Here is a 16499-nt window from a genome sequence, read left to right on the forward strand (position 1 = left end):
AAAAATATCTTATGATGAGTTGCCAGACCTAACGCGTTGCAAATATTTAATGGAATGTGTTCCACTGTATTTATTTATTTATTTATTTTTGTTCTGTTTCTTATTTTTATTGTGTAATCATGTAAATCGTGTTTATCACTTAACGCCAATATGTATCCCACTGTGTTGTCTTTTTATTATTAATCTATTTTTTGTGTACATTTTATTCAATTGTCGGTTTCTGGTTTAATTACGTAAATCCTACTTAATTGTAATCTAATACTAATATGTATACTAATGTGTTTATTTTTATTTTTACTGTGTACATTTTTTATTGAATTATCGGCTTCTGTTTTTATGTGATTCGTATTTGATTCTAACAACATTAATATGTATGCCACTATGTTTATTTTTATTTTATGAGGTAAATTATGTAACTACCTCTTTTGATCTCATTATGTACCTAAATTGTATCAGTATGTAATTACTTAATTCTGATCCAGTTTCATGTCAACTATGTAAGCAAGTTTTTAATCCTGGTTGAGTGTAAGAGAAGGCCTTACGGCCTTAACTCTGCCAGGTTAAATAAAGCCATTATTATTGTTATTATTATTATTATTGTTGTTGTTGTTGTTGTTGTTGTTGTTATTATTATTATTATTATTATTATTATTATTATTATTATTATTATTATTTCTAAACATTAAACCTGCAAACTTATTACGAATGTACAGTTGAATAAGGGTCTATGTTGTGCAGTTATGTCACACAGTGTTCTGATTTCAAATCAGAGCTATTTCGGAACCATAGACCTTTGTTCGGCTGCATACTTCAGACTTGGTCATTTGGGAGAAAGAAAAAGTTACATTCAAACAGTTCTACCTTGACAACCATGCAGTACAGACCACATATTCATATGAACTTTTTTTGTTTAAAATGGCCGATACTATGATCACCCAGAATATTGACCTTCTCTCTTGGGTCACCTTATGTAAGGGAAAATAGTGGGTTACATCACCTGATATATACTTCAATTTCAACGAACTGGTCTGCCTTGTAGTGTGACTGTGTGAATCTTGCTTTACTTTCCACACATGCAGTGATATTACTCATATCCACGGACACTGAAAGCGGTTCAGAGTTGATAACACTAAACCACTCATCTTGTACATGCTTCAATTCGTCTTCTGGAACATCTGGCTCTGGGTCTGGTATTGATTTCTGAAATATACCGTAATGAATAATTATACATATGATTAGCAAATTGACAAAACACAAAATGAAGAGGAAGCGACATGCAACCTTATCACAATTTCACTTACTTACTTACTGGCTTTTAAGGAACCCGGAGGTTCATTGCCGCCCTCACATAAGCCTGCCATTGGTCCCTATCCTGAGCAAGATTAATCCATTTTCTATCATCATATCCCAACTCCCTCAAATCCATTTTAATATTATCTTCCCATATACGTCTCGGCCTCCCTAAAGGTCTTTTTCCCTCTGGCCTCCCAACTAACACTCTATATGCATTCCTGGATTCGCCCATATGTGCTACATGCCTTGCCCATCTCAAACGTCTGGATCTAATGTTCCTAATTATGTCAGGTGAAGAATACAATGCGTGCAGTTCTGTGTTGTGTAACTTTCACCATTCTCCTGTAATTTCATCCCTCTTAGCCCCAAATATTTTCCTAAGCACCTTATTCTCAAACACCCTTAACCTATGTCCCTCTCTCTAAGTGAGAGTCCAAGTTTTACAACCATAAAGAACAACCGGTAATATAACTGTTTTATAAATTCTAATTTTCAGATGTTTTGACAGCAGACTGGATAATAAAAGCTTCTCAACCGAATAATAACAGGCATTTCCCATATTTATTCTGTGTTTAATTCCCTCCCGAATATTATTTATATTTGTTACTCTTGCTTCAAGATATTTGAACTTCTCCACCTCTTCAAAAGATAAATTTCCAATTTTTATATTTCCATTTCATACAATATTCCCGTCACGAGACATAATCATATACTTTGTCTTTTCGGGATTTACTTCCAAACCTATCTCTTTACATCACAATTTCACTCTCCTTAAATATATTTTCTCCTCTTAAAATTTCTTTCAGTTGTCCTTTGTAGTCTAGTAGTTATCGTGCTTTCTTCTGAACCCAAGTATTACAGTTCAAATCTGACCGAGGGTGATGGTAGTTAGATCCTAATAATCCTAAGTACAGCTTCTACCAAATGAGAAATTAATGTCATTAGTCCGATGTACTACACTTACTGCATGTATAGAATTTCTTTTTTTCATAACAAAGCTAAATAAAGACAAAATTCACTATTCAGGTCTGTCATTATTCCATTCTAAATTTATGGTAACAAGTGTGACCAAGATAATGATAGTGGAGGTGTCTCATAGAAAAGAGTGGAAACATTTGATTAAAAATCTTATAGGTTCACAGCATCAGAATTGGAATAACTGTCGCCCATCTATGTGTATGAGATACACAAATTTAAAATGGTTATTAAATAAATTGCACTCAGTTGATAAGAGGCAATGATTTAGTTATCAAGTGTTCTGAACTGGAAATCAACCAATCACACAACTTTTACTTTCTAAACATAAGAATATGTGGAACATGCAATCCAGGTGTAGATTCACAGGCCAGTTCCTAAACTATGATGGACAGACATAACTAGGTATATTTAAACATATGCCTTTATTTGGCGAATCCAGAAATGCATATAGAGTGTTAATTGGGAGGCCGAGACGTAGATGGGAGGATAATATTAAAATGGATTTGAAAGAAGTGGGATATGATGATGAAGACTGAATTAATCTTGCACAGGATAGGGACCGATGGCGGGCTTATGTGAGGATGGCAATGAACCCCCAGGTTCCTTAAAAGTCACAAGTAAGTAGCACGTATAGATGTATCCAGAAATGCATATATAGTGTTAGTTGGAAGATCTGAGAGAAAAATACCTTTGGGGAGGTCGAGATGTAGATGAGAGGATAATATTAAAATGGATCTGAAGGAGGTGAAATATGATGATGAAGACTGGATTAATCTTGCACAGGATAGGGACCAATGGCAGGCTTATGTGAGGGCAGCAATGAACCTTCGGGTTCCTTAAAAGTCACAAGTAAGTAAGTAAGTAAGTAAGTAAGTAGCACGTATAGATGTATCCAGAAATGCATAAACAGTGTTAGTTGGAAGATCTGACAGAAAAAGACCTTTGGGGAGGTCGAGACGTAGATGGGAGGATAATATTAAAATGGATTTGAGGGAGGTGGGATATGATGTTAGAGACTGGATTAATCTTGCTCAGGGTAGGGACTGATGGCGGGCTTATGTGAGGGTGGCAATGAACCTCCGGGTTCTTTAAAAGTCATTTGTCATTTGTAAGTAAGTAATACCTTTATTTGGCAAACAGATGACAGTGGATACTGATGACTGCACAACATTATGTCCGGACTTTAAACAAACGAAATTCACAGAAAATGGAAGCAGCTCAGATGTGCTTTCTGATATCGCTATTGGGAATAACGAGACTGGAACATCAAAGAAATACAGCTACCTGACAAAAATTACAAATCTCTTGTTTAACCAAAGAAATCCAAAATTATCAACAAGAATAGAAGAACCATGTTTAAAAAATGAGAAAATCTTCAGCATATGGACCAAGAAATCAGGGAAGACCAAAACAGGGATGGAAGGATTAAGGTTAACTATCTTAGACACATGGTCTAAAACAGAGAAGTTCATGATGACAATAATGATGATGATATATGTATCTTTATCAACGTCACTGGTGATTGAGTAGTTATAGCACTCACTATTTGATCTGAAGTTCAGTGGTTCAAACCTGAACATGAGAAATAAAAATTCTTAGCACGATTTTCTTGAAAAGGGGAGTAAAATTGGAAGGTTTAGATCCTAGATTTGTGGCATATAAAATATCACTGCCCCAGAAGAAGAAAGCTTGAGGTGAAAATTTACTGATTATTTCACGATCACATTAAAATTTGGCTATGATAGTTACTGTCCTTTCTTGATTCCATCATAAAAGGCAATATATTTTTGCAAATCTCAGAAATGAAATTCTTTAAATAAAGAGACTAGCACAAATTTCTGCTAATTGAGTCAGAGAGTTAAAGTTTTTATAGGTATGAACGAGACTCATTCTGTAGACACATTTTACGATCGTGATTTGTCACGAATTTTGTTCGTTTTTCCCATTTTTTGTGATTTTGGACTTTTTTTTTTTTGCATTAAAAGCATTATTTTACGAATATCACTGAATCAGTCACGAGATTCTATTATTTTATTTTCGATAATGAAACATTAAAAATAAGTACAAAAGTGGGTTCGTCTTTAATGTTCTATCATGTGGAAAGCATGGCTGCTCAGCTGTGAACAATCTGGGTGTAGCGCATACACAATGCACATTTTCAGCAACAGTACACAATGAACACTAAGAAATTTTGATAATTTGGTAGCAAAGCAGCCTAATGTTTTTTATATTTACGTTATACTTTTCTCTATTTAGTTAGTGTGTAACCGGCCTTATTAATACCAAGGAAAACAGTAGGGGAATGAGTGTTTTATTAACAATTTTAAGTGATTTCCATGTTTAAATTCAAACTTTTTTTTTTTTTTACGATTTACGTGTTTAAATACCGACATTTTCATGATTTTCATATTTCAATAACGATTTTTTTTCACGATTTTTATAATTAAGTAACTACTTTTTCACGAATTTCATATTTAAATACTAAAGTAGAAGACTCTATGATGGATGACATCCTCCTAAAAAGTGCCTCAAACTCAACTCTGACCAAAATCAGAAGAATATCGTCCAGTTATACTGGGAGGCCAGGATACTAAACGACTAAATCCAGATTCTGCCATTGGACAACTATAACAATATTTAAATACAGACTTTTTTCACGAACTACATATTTAAATAACGATTTTTTCTCTAATTACAATAAAAACTATTGCTTAGATGTATTTTATTTACCATTTTATGGTGTCTCTAATCATATAATTATAAAAGCAACCAAAAAGCAATCAATCATTACTTTTTCTATTCGAATGAGTCATTTAATGGTGCTGTATCAACTATGCACTGATGGAAGTGGTGAGACATTGTTTTGACAAAATGAGTTCGAGAATTCGCCATAGAAATACCTCACATTTGGAGAAACCTCGAAGCATGAGTCTTGGTTGCTATCCCTAGATCATGCTGGTGGTCTATCAACATTAGGCCTATTCTCTATCTTGTTTGCTAATTACAACAGAAGAAGGAGAAGGAGAAGGAGAAGGAGAAGGAGAAGGAGAAGGAGAAGGAGGAGGAGGAGGAGAAGAAGGAGAAGAAGAAGAAGAAGAAGAAGAAGAAGAAGAAGAAGAAGAAGAAGAAGGAGGAGGAGGAGGAGGAGGAGGAGGAGGAGGAGGAGAGGAAAGGGTATTTTCCACTGCCTCCAGATAATGTCCACCTAGATCTTCTTGGAATTTTTCTAGTGTTTCTAAGTTGAATTACATTTCTGATGTGAGGGAAATTGTAAGCTGGAATTTTTTTAACATTATAATGAGATGACAGGAGAATGACACGAAGCTCGTCTCCAAACCTTTCCAGTAGATACGAAATACGAGTATATCAAAGGAAGATTGGTATTGGGAAATATGAACAAATATGAAGATTCTTTCATAATATGAAATTTTTACCAAATATTATGAAATAAGAAAAAATACATACTTCCATTTCAATTGTACTCATTTTATTATTTATTTATACTGGCGGAGTTAGGTCGTAGGGTCTTCTCTTACACTCACTCATGATGAAACATAAAAATTATGATTCACGGAGTAATATGTAGATTTAGTAACAAGTCTGTAAGTAGCAGTGCTGCCCTTCTTTGTTAAGGCATCCGCATTCTCGTTTCCCAGGATTCCAGAGTGGGATGGTATCCATTGCAATACAATTCTTTTATTGAGTGATATTAATTGAGAGAGCATTTTAGTTATTTCTGCTGTTTGAGATGAAGGTGTGTGTTTAGAGACTATTGATAGAATAGCTGCTTTGGAGTCTGACAATATAACTGCATTCCTAAATTTACTGATGTGGCATAGAAGATTCCTGAGACTTTCACTTATTGCAATGATTTCTCCATCAAAACTTGTTGTTCCATACCCAAGAGATCTATAGAGAAGAGACAGCACGTAACACCTGCACCGGCACCTTGTTCTCTGGAGATCAAGGATCCGTCAGTGTATAAATGAAGCCAGTTTTGTGGAGGGTATCTAATATTAATTGTCTCTAAAGACAATTGTTTTAGTATTTCAGTGTTTACTTCTGATTTCAGTATTTCTTCTGTTAAATTTAGATTATATTCCATATTTAATAGAGTTAAAGGGTTTGGTTTCATTTGTAGGTTTTCTTTTAAATTCGGGATATTGATTTTCTGTTTTAATTCTTGAACAATGGATTTGAAACTTTTTTGAGTTTTCAATCTACAGAGAGGACTGTATGAATGCCAATTGTTTCCTGGTAATCTGATAAGTTTTCATATTGAATCAGTGCTTTTTCTTCTATTGTCATTTTGATGCCGTTAATATTAGTGAGGAATCTCATAGAATCTATTGGAGTTGTTTTGATTCCACCAGTAATGAGTCTGAGAGCTTGGTTTTGAACATATTCTATTTCGTTTATGAAAGGGAAGTAATTAAAATTTCTCCGCAGTATGTTATCACTGGCTGTATAAACATTTTGTATGTAGTGTTCAAAGTATTCCTAGAGCATCCCCATTTCTTTCCTGCTAGTCTTTTTAGAAGGGAGAATCTTTTACGAGCTTTTTCAGAAATGTATTTCAAATGGTTGCTCCATGTTAACTTACTATCGAAAATAACTCCAAGATATTTGGATTCATAAGTCCTAGGAAGGTGTTGGCCATTGTATTGGATATTGAATTCTCTTTCTTTTTTACCAAGTGAAAATATTTGGTAGTTACTTTTGCTTAAATTGAGTGTCATCAAATTTGATGTATTCCATTCATGTAGTTGATTTAGAGCTTTAAGAGCAGAATTTTGAATTTTGTCTCTATGTCTGTAAGATCCGGAAGTCCACAAAACTATATCATCTGCAAATAGTGCTGTTTTCATGTTTGATTCTTCTAATAGGGAGGGTAAGTCATTTATATAAATATTGAATAAAGTTGTGCTAGTTATTGAATTTAGTGGCAATGTATCGTTAACTAAGGAATTCTGATATCCATCTGAACATATTGCTGGAGATACCTAATTTCTGGAGTTTTAGTAATAATTTATTTCTCCAAACAGAGTCATATGCTAGCTGAAAGTCAATAAATATTGCCAAGGTATCTTCTTTCTTGTTAAAACTGTCTTTTATTTCTTGGCCGAGGCGTATGACTTGTTCATTGGTAGAGTGTAGTTGTCGAAAGCCGGCTTGTCTTGGTGATAAAAGATTTTGGGATTCTAAATACCAAGTTAATCTGTTGAAGATCATGGACTCCATGGTTTTTGCTATCATGCTTAATAGTGCTATTGGTCGATAACTATTAACATCATGAGCAGGTTTCCCTTTTTTGTGAATTGGTACAATGATTGCTTTTTTCCAAGCTGCAGGAACTGAGGTGTTCCATGATAAATTGAAAATGGATAAAAGTACAGACTTGGCTTTTTCCCCCAGATGTTTAAAAAATTCGGAATGAATGTTATCGGGGCCAGGAGATTTCTTGGTTTTTAAATTTTGTAAAGCTAGAGTTAATTCTTTGGAAGTAAAATTTTGATGAAATATTTCAGGTTTTGTACTAGTAATATTGTTTTTATTATTTTTATGTAATTCTCTTTTGATAAATTTGTCAGTTTTTTTGGTATTGGGATCTATTATTAAATCTACATACTTGGACTTCAACAAACAAAATTTGATAACACAATCCCATGGGAAAAAATGGAACTCTGCATCAAAATCCACAGTTAATTCCCGATTTACCACGAAAATCGTCTGTAGCTGCATTTAGATTGGCAACAGGCCATGATTGTTTGGCCAAACACCTGCATAGAATTGGAATATATCAGTCCCCTAACTGTCCATTGTGCAACTCAAACCAAGAAATGGATTCGGAACACCTCAAAATCTGTGCTTCAGTGGCTGGTCATGATAATATCTTTGAAAAATATTGGAGTGCAAGAGGTCAAATGACTTTATTGTCAAACGCCTGGCATTAGAAAACAACAACAACAAATTATGATTCCCAACATTCTGCAATTAATGGTGTAAAATACGAAACTTCATATTTTTCTGCTCTCTAATTATTAATGTACAACCATAAATTTACCTTCAACAATTTCATAACGTTGTTATATATTCTAGTTTTCTGATCAGATGGGAATTGTGACGAACTGCCCAGAGCCTCCAGAGACAGTACCACGTAATCTTGGATACTGGCAGAGAGGTAGGCACAGTTAAGTGCTAGAGTCAAAATATTGGTGAGCAAACGCCACCACTTTTCACAGCGGTAATCCCACAGCATATGAGTCAACAACCTACAAACACAGGAAGCAATAATAATACTTACTTGTAAGCAAATTTTGAGATGGAAATGTAATTTTTCATGTATCCTCCTGAGTCCTGAGACATTTGTTGTTTTATTTTTAAAGTTCGATATAATTCTACACTTCAAAAAAAAGTTACTGACAAAAGAAAAAATGCTGAAAAAATTCTGCAGGTTACAGTTAGGGCACAAATACAGGTATATTATACTATACTTCGAATATCTGCACATACATCTCATATCACAATCACGTATGAACTATAGTATAGTATACTATACTCTCAGTACTCAGGAGATTAATATTCTTCTTAAATGACTGAGGCCATGCATTGTGATGACTGGGCCACAAACATTACCGTATTTAACTCTGTAACTTTACGCATAAACACTAAATATAGTATTTTTTTTTTAAGATTTCTATTTCAACGTATGTTATCTGTCAATTTTTAACTCATTGACGTTGTAAGATTTTTCTTTACTTATATTCATAATACTGAATTCTAATTTGTATATAATTGTATATCTAAACAATTTGTTTTTATAGCAATTCTATGTTTGAGCTGTTTGTCATGTGCTTGTTTTTAATCAACATTTATAATCATCCTGATGTATTTTGTAAGGTTACATTCTATTTTCACATACTTCATGTTTTACGTTCATACAACTTGACATATGTTATCTCTGAGACCTGATGATGCCACACATGGCGAAAGCGTTAGTCATATTTTACTTATATGACCTAATGTTTTGTTTGTATAACCATTAGACCTAATAAATTGTGACAGTTACTGAAGAATTTATATTTAATTATTATATATTTAACTTGTCGGACCAAAAATGTCTCTTAAGTTGTTACTATACTAATTACTAACAGAAAGTAGCTATAATTACATTCTTCACATAGTATTCAAATAAATCACAGTTGCTCGGTAACAATATTTATGTTACTATATAGATGATGGAAGTATTACCAATGTGCATCACAGTACAGGCACTATGTTCGATTCAAGTTAGTCGAGTGTGACAAAGTTCGACATTCGCCAATGTTTGCTCTGCAGAAGAAGGCTTATCGTATTTGTTCCATCTTGTTATAAAAACATCCTCTGTCCTCCATTCCCACCCCTTCGTGTATTAGCATATATCTTGCTATTAGTTCTTCATATGAAATAAGACGAAGTTTGTAATGTCTTGGCTGCCTCTCTCATGTTCGAACATTGCAGGGCACTATTTCAAACTGCTTAGGGATTTGAGCACATATCTTGTGATTAGTTTTCCATATGGAATAAGACGAAGTTTGTAATCTCTTGGTTTCCTCTCTCATGTTTGAACATTACGTATTAGTCGGTATTCCGAACATATGCATTTCTTTGATATATTTTGTTTGATTTATTTATATGTATATTTTTCTGAATGTTTAGTCATATTAATAATAAGAAAAATAACCTATAGTCATTACTGTGCGTAATTTCGCAAGATATCTGCCTAACATCCTTATGCAGCTAAAGCATAAAGGCACAGAGAGAGGAGTAGCTAAGGAGAAAGGCACTGAACATATTATGTAAGGAAAGGGAAAGATGGAACAAACGCAAAGGGAGCTTCAGTTCTACAGAGTCTAGGCAAACATGAATCGAACATAAGGCCTCTTACTGTTTTCAATGGACTCGGTTATTTTAGTTTACATGCTTCACTTTCACGTACTGTTGGGATGCCTATGGAGTAGGGCAAAGTTTGTACTATTTTGATATCCGCTCTCATGTTCGAACATTGCACGACACTAGTATCTATTAGCAAGTATCTGGGCACAAGTCTCCTGTGCACTTCTATAAGAGATATGTGTCAAAGACATGTCCCAGGTACAAATCCCTGTGTGAATGTAGCTTCACATTCCTTGAACTTCGAAAAAAAAGTTTTAAAATAAATTTTAATGCTTTCTTATAATATGATATGAAAATGAAAAAGTACAGTATTCTGTGTGTTTAAATGGGGTGTGTTGAGAGAACTGTATCATTTACTGTCTATTTAACATCCTTCTTTTTGAACTACTTTCAATGCTTCTTCTGAACTACAGTGGTTATTCAGATATTAACTAATGATGTAACAGTAATGAAACTGGTACCATAATGAGGAATATAGTCTAAACGTAAATCTCTCACAATTATCATCATCATCATCATCATCATCTGTCACGAATTAGGCCTGTATAGACCTATTTCGGCCACATCTAGTAGTCTTCTAAAGGGTCTTCCTAACTGTCGATGTCCTCTGGGTTGATATTGCATCATCATTTTGGGGATTCTTGAACTGTCCATTCGTTTTACATGGTGTAGCCAATTTAGTTTGTATCTGTTTATTTTTTCTTCTACTGACTCTACTTCTAATTGTTCCAAAAGAGTATATCTTGCTGTCCGTCTGAGAAATTTCATTTCCATTGCTTTGATTCTGCTCATATCTCTTTTCCTCAATGTCCAAATCTCACTTCCGTATAAAAGGGAGGGTAATGGTAGAGTATTATATATTTTTATACTTGTGGATTTTTGTACGATACTAATTTAGCTTTTAATGTCTTTATTATTCCTAAAATATGTCTAAATTTGGTGATTTTTTGTTCACATCCTTTTCATTTTGATAAGATATTTCACAACCCAGATAACTGAAATTTTGTACTTGTCCTAGGCATTGGTTATTGTGTATTATCTTACTTCTGATTGGATCTTGTCCCAAAAATGCCATTACTTTTGATTTTTGTGCTGAAATTTCCATCCCAAAATCTGATAATATTTTATTTAATGTATGTAGTTCTCTTTGTAAGTTATCCTCTGAATTGGAAATTATAACTTGATCGTCTGCAAAGAGCAAGGTATTTAATGTTAAGGTAGGCCTACTGGTTATTATGATTCCTGATGTATAGATTTGGTTCCATTTAGAAATGATTTCATTCATGTAAATATTAAATAGTGTTGGAGATAAGGGCAACCTTGTCTAACTCCATTATTAACATATTTTCTTTCGGATATACGATTATTTATTTTGACACTTATTTTATTGTCAGTGTAGATTTATATTATATTTTGTAATAGGAAATTTGGTATATTTTTTCCTTGTAAAATGTCAAATAACAGTCTCTTCGAACCTTGTCAAAAGCTTTCACAAAATCGATAAATGCTCTGTGGGTTTCTAAACTAAATTCTCTTCTTTTTTCTAATAGTAATTTGATACTGAATAATGGATCTATACATGATCTTCCTTTCCTAAAGCGATTTTGGCACTCTAAGAAGGAAGGTTTCAGCATGTTTTTTTAGTTTACAATTTACCTAAGAGAGAGAAATCACTAAATTTGGTGATTTTTTGTTCACATCCTTTTCATTTTGATAAGATATTTCACAACCCAGATAACTGAAATTTTGTACTTGTCCTAGGCATTGGTTATTGTGTATTATCTTACTTCTGATTGGATCTTGTCCCAAAAATGCCATTACTTTTGATTTTTGTGCTGAAATTTCCATCCCAAAATCTGATAATATTTTATTTAATGTATGTAGTTCTCTTTGTAAGTTATCCTCTGAATTGGAAATTATAACTTGATCGTCTGCAAAGAGCAAGGTATTTAATGTTAAGGTAGGCCTACTGGTTATTATGATTCCTGATGTATAGATTTGGTTCCATTTAGAAATGATTTCATTCATGTAAATATTAAATAGTGTTGGAGATAAGGGCAACCTTGTCTAACTCCATTATTAACATATTTTCTTTCGGATATACGATTATTTATTTTGACACTTATTTTATTGTCAGTGTAGATTTATATTATATTTTGTAATAGGAGATTTGGTATATTTTTTCCTTGTAAAATGTCAAATAACAGTCTCTTCGAACCTTGTCAAAAGCTTTCACAAAATCGATAAATGCTCTGTGGGTTTCTAAACTAAATTCTCTTCTTTTTTCTAATAGTAATTTGATACTGAATAATGGATCTATACATGATCTTCCTTTCCTAAAGCGATTTTGGCACTCTAAGAAGGAAGGTTTCAGCATGTTTTTTTAGTTTACAATTTACCTAAGAGAGAGAAATCACTGGTGACTTACTAATGGGAGGAGATTTGGACTGGATTTTTCCCACTACTGAGAAGTACAAGGAAAAAACTGAGTTTTGAAGGTTGAACCTATTTTGGTTTTAAGGTGAGATAAAGGAGGTAAAAGCAACCTACTTGTCGAAGTCAATAGAAATGGCGAATACACAAGACTGACAGCTTAGAACTGGTGAGGAAAGAATATAGCAAATCACAAAAAACTGTGACAGTGCTGAAAGAATCGAAATTATAGCAAAATCTATTATAAATCTAATTTAACCATTAAATACTTACGTCAATGCCTTCCCATAATCTCGTGAACTGTAATATTCTTCAGCCATCTGAACCACTGAAATGATAAAAAAGTGACAAAGGATATGTAATAAACTGGGTTAGATATCTTACAAATATTATTATAGAAGGGAGAGATGAAGAAAGGCATGAGGGAGACAGTTGGAGAGAGAAAAAAGGGCACTGAGAGGAGACAAAGGAGAAGACAAACAATGAGAGACCTAAAGAGAAGCAGAAAATATGTAGAAAGGGAGAGAAGAAGAGACAGAATGAATGACTGTAACAGTGTGAGTGCGAGAAAGAGAGAATGAGGGAAGTTTCATACTGTATCAACATTATACTACCACTAGAGTCGATGGCAATTACAATTATTTTATTATTGCTGGTTGCCACTGAATTTAAACAAGAATATTCGTTCAGAGTTATGCTGTTATAGCAAAAGAGATCGTTCTCAATGTATAATTGTGTACATTTTGTTTTTGTTTTATTTTTATGTTATTTTTGCAGTTTCATCATTTTTATTTATATCTTCTTTAGTAACACAATTGGAACTATAGTTATTTAAGTGAACATTGTAACACATTATAACATTGATCAGATATGTCCATTACCATATTAAATATCTTATTTTCACTTACCCCTCTCAAATTACACATAAAATAGCGAAACAGGTTCTAGCTAATAAATACTATTTCTTTAAATAATTGCTATAAAATGTTTTTTTTTTAAACATTTTAGTCATGAAAAACAAAAAATTAATGCTATAATTTCTCACATCTAGTCATAAAGTTTAATAATTTTTTGTGAAACCACTTAAAAAAAAAAAAAAGAAGATATTTACCAAGATGCCTTCTCATGCGAGGACAGCGATAAGTTTTAAATTGTGTAATAGCACTTCCCAATAAGCCAATGACAATCATCTGAAAATTGAAAGCAGACGACACATAAGTATAAAAATTTCTTTAGTTCATACCGCTCTCCAAAGATAAACTACTCAACCTGTTTTAGCTTTTTTTTTTTTACTACTGTATACTCCTTGCTAATAATAAACATACTTTTTCTATTTTTTTATGATTGTTGTACATTTCTGGTTGCACTTTAGTCTATTGGCCTATTTTGACTACCAGAGGACACTATAGTCTTACGAGATGTTGGTCCACAGAAAGATCATTTTACTAAGCAGGAAACCATGGTTGAGAAACATCTAGTCAATTTTACATAGATACCCATCATGCAGAGACAAGATTTTTACATACCATAAATCTGAGATAAGGCTTCTAAGATGGAAGAATGCTGGGGATGAACGTGGGGATGAGCATAAAATATCCCAATAGCAAACAAGTCAAATAGCCTCTCTCCACTAAACTTCCATGATATTTCTGCCTATGCTGGAGCTGCTAAAACTAAAGGTATGGTTGTGATTAGCAAGTATCTGGTGCCAGGAAAGCATATGCTCGGGGAAGGAAGGCCTCCATAGTTATGGGTAACAACCTTCCTGGGAGAGGAAACTTACTCACTTACAAATGGCTATCACCCAGAGATTCATTGTCACCCTCACATAAGATCGCCATTGGTTCCTACCCTGAGCAAGATTAATCCAGTCCCTCCCATCATATCCCAACTCCCTCAAATCCATTTTAATATTATCCTCCCATTTACGTCTCTGCCTCCCCTAAGACTTTTTACCCTCAGGTGTCCCAACTAACACTCTATATGCCCCGCCCATCTCAAACATTTGCTGCGTTGTGTAACCTTCTCCATTCTCCATTCTCCTGTAACTTCATCCCTCTTAGTTCCAAATATTTTCCTAAGCACATTATTCTCGAACGTCCTTAACCTCTGTTCCTCTCTCAAAGTGAGAGTCCATGTTTCACAACCATACAGAACAACCGGTAATATAACTAACTGTTTATAAATTCTAACTTTCAGTTTTTGAAAGCAGACTAGATGACAAAAGCTTCTCAACTGAATAATAGCAAGCATTTCCCATATTTATTCTGCGTTTAATTCCCTCCCAAGTGTCATTTATATTTGTTATTATTGCTCCAAGATATTTGAATTTTTCACCCTTTCCAATTTTTATATTTCCAGTTTGTACTATGTTCTGGCCACGAGACAATCATATATACTTCGTTTTTTTTCGGGATTTACTTCCAAACCTATCTCATTACTTGCTTCAAGTAGAATTCCTGCGTCTTCCCTAAAAGTTTGTGGATTTTCTCCTAACATATTGACGTCATCCGTATAAACAAGAAGCTGATATAACCCATTCAAATCCAAACCCTCCCTGTTATCCTGGACTTTCCTCCAAAATTAAATCTGGTCTTCCAGAGTGGGGATTATGCGATAGGGTGACATTGTATCCATGAAAAACTAATATAGTATCGTAAGTTACAAAGAAGTAACCAGCTGGAAACGATGTGATCATGATAAATCTGCAATAAAGGACTGTCAGTTTACTTCCATCCACTACTGTGGAGTAACAGTTCGCATGTCTGACCATGAAACCACCAGGGCCAGGTTCAAATACTGATTGGAACAAGTTACCTGGTTGAGGATTTTTCCGGGTTTTTCCCTCAACCCATTAAGAGTAAATACTGGGTAACTTTCGATGCTGGACTCTGGATTTATTTCACTGACATTATCACCTTCATCTCATTCAGATGCTAGATAACCATTGTAGTAGATAAAGTATCATAAAATAAACCAAATAAAAAAAAAACTTCCCTAGCAAAAGAAGCCATGCTGAGGATTTTTGTCGTACTTAAAAATCCAATGCCCTTGGTTCAGATAATAAATCTCAATCCTCAAAAAATATGGTACAGAATGAACAGAACTTTGTAATACTGTAATGCAGCAATTTATGTCTTGGCGTGCATACCAACAAAAAATATAATCACAAGTTCTTTTTGTTCATTTAGTGCACACTACTGCTGTCCTAGCTGTAATAGAATCAATCAATCAATCATTGTCATTGTAAGTGAGTGCTCTGACAACTGAGCTACCAAGGAGGTATGGTTGCTTAGTTAAGCCTGCCTTTTTTATATTATGAAAGTGCACAATTTCTCAATTTGGGCCTCGAGTTTTCGAGACGATTTTAATTCAAATTAAGTTATAGTCTATTTCTTATACTAAGCTTCATAACATTAATATTATATTTTTCAAACATCACCCTCAATTCAATGTCATGTATTGTATTTATATTTTATTTAGAAATTATCTGTAAAGCACTAAATGTGCTGATCGATCAATAAATTATTAAAAAAAAAGCCAAATTACTGTATGGCCACCTTCAAAGTGCAATAAAATTAACAAAATTACCAAATAAATACATCAGAAAAAGTGAAGAAATCAAATTGAGTTACACTTACTGAATGATTGACATGATGCTTTTCTTGATACTGCAAAGCCTGAATGCCTAGTCTCTCTTTATCAGGATCAGGAGGCTCTGCACTTAATTTTCCTGGACGCCAAGCTCTCTGTCCAAAGAACTCTAGTTGATCCATACCAGCCAAGGGATCAGGTTTCGGATAAGTATTCACTCCCTTTTGAATGTAAAAAAAAAAGAAAAATATAGTAATTTAATTCCA

At 33.7% G+C, this 16499-nt stretch overlaps 1 protein-coding gene across 5 annotated transcripts in view; it reads right to left on the reverse strand.

Annotated features, from left to right (window-relative positions):
* The window catches only part of gry (trafficking protein particle complex subunit 11 gry), a 107273-nt gene that overhangs the window by 53864 nt on the left and 36910 nt on the right, over positions 1 to 16499 (reverse strand). For all 5 annotated transcript variants that reach the window (XM_069813055.1, XM_069813053.1, XM_069813054.1 and 2 more), the window contains exons 8-12: positions 16281 to 16454; positions 13751 to 13829; positions 12913 to 12967; positions 8336 to 8543; positions 998 to 1200 (exon numbers count right to left, since the gene is read on the reverse strand). In XM_069813055.1, coding sequence (XP_069669156.1) covers positions 998 to 1200; positions 8336 to 8543; positions 12913 to 12967; positions 13751 to 13829; positions 16281 to 16454 — 719 coding nt within the window. The remainder of the gene's footprint in view (positions 1 to 997; positions 1201 to 8335; positions 8544 to 12912; positions 12968 to 13750; positions 13830 to 16280; positions 16455 to 16499) is intronic.

Source organism: Periplaneta americana, chromosome 16 (assembly GCF_040183065.1).
Source record: "Periplaneta americana isolate PAMFEO1 chromosome 16, P.americana_PAMFEO1_priV1, whole genome shotgun sequence".
Classification (NCBI taxonomy): Eukaryota; Metazoa; Arthropoda; class Insecta; order Blattodea; family Blattidae; genus Periplaneta; species Periplaneta americana.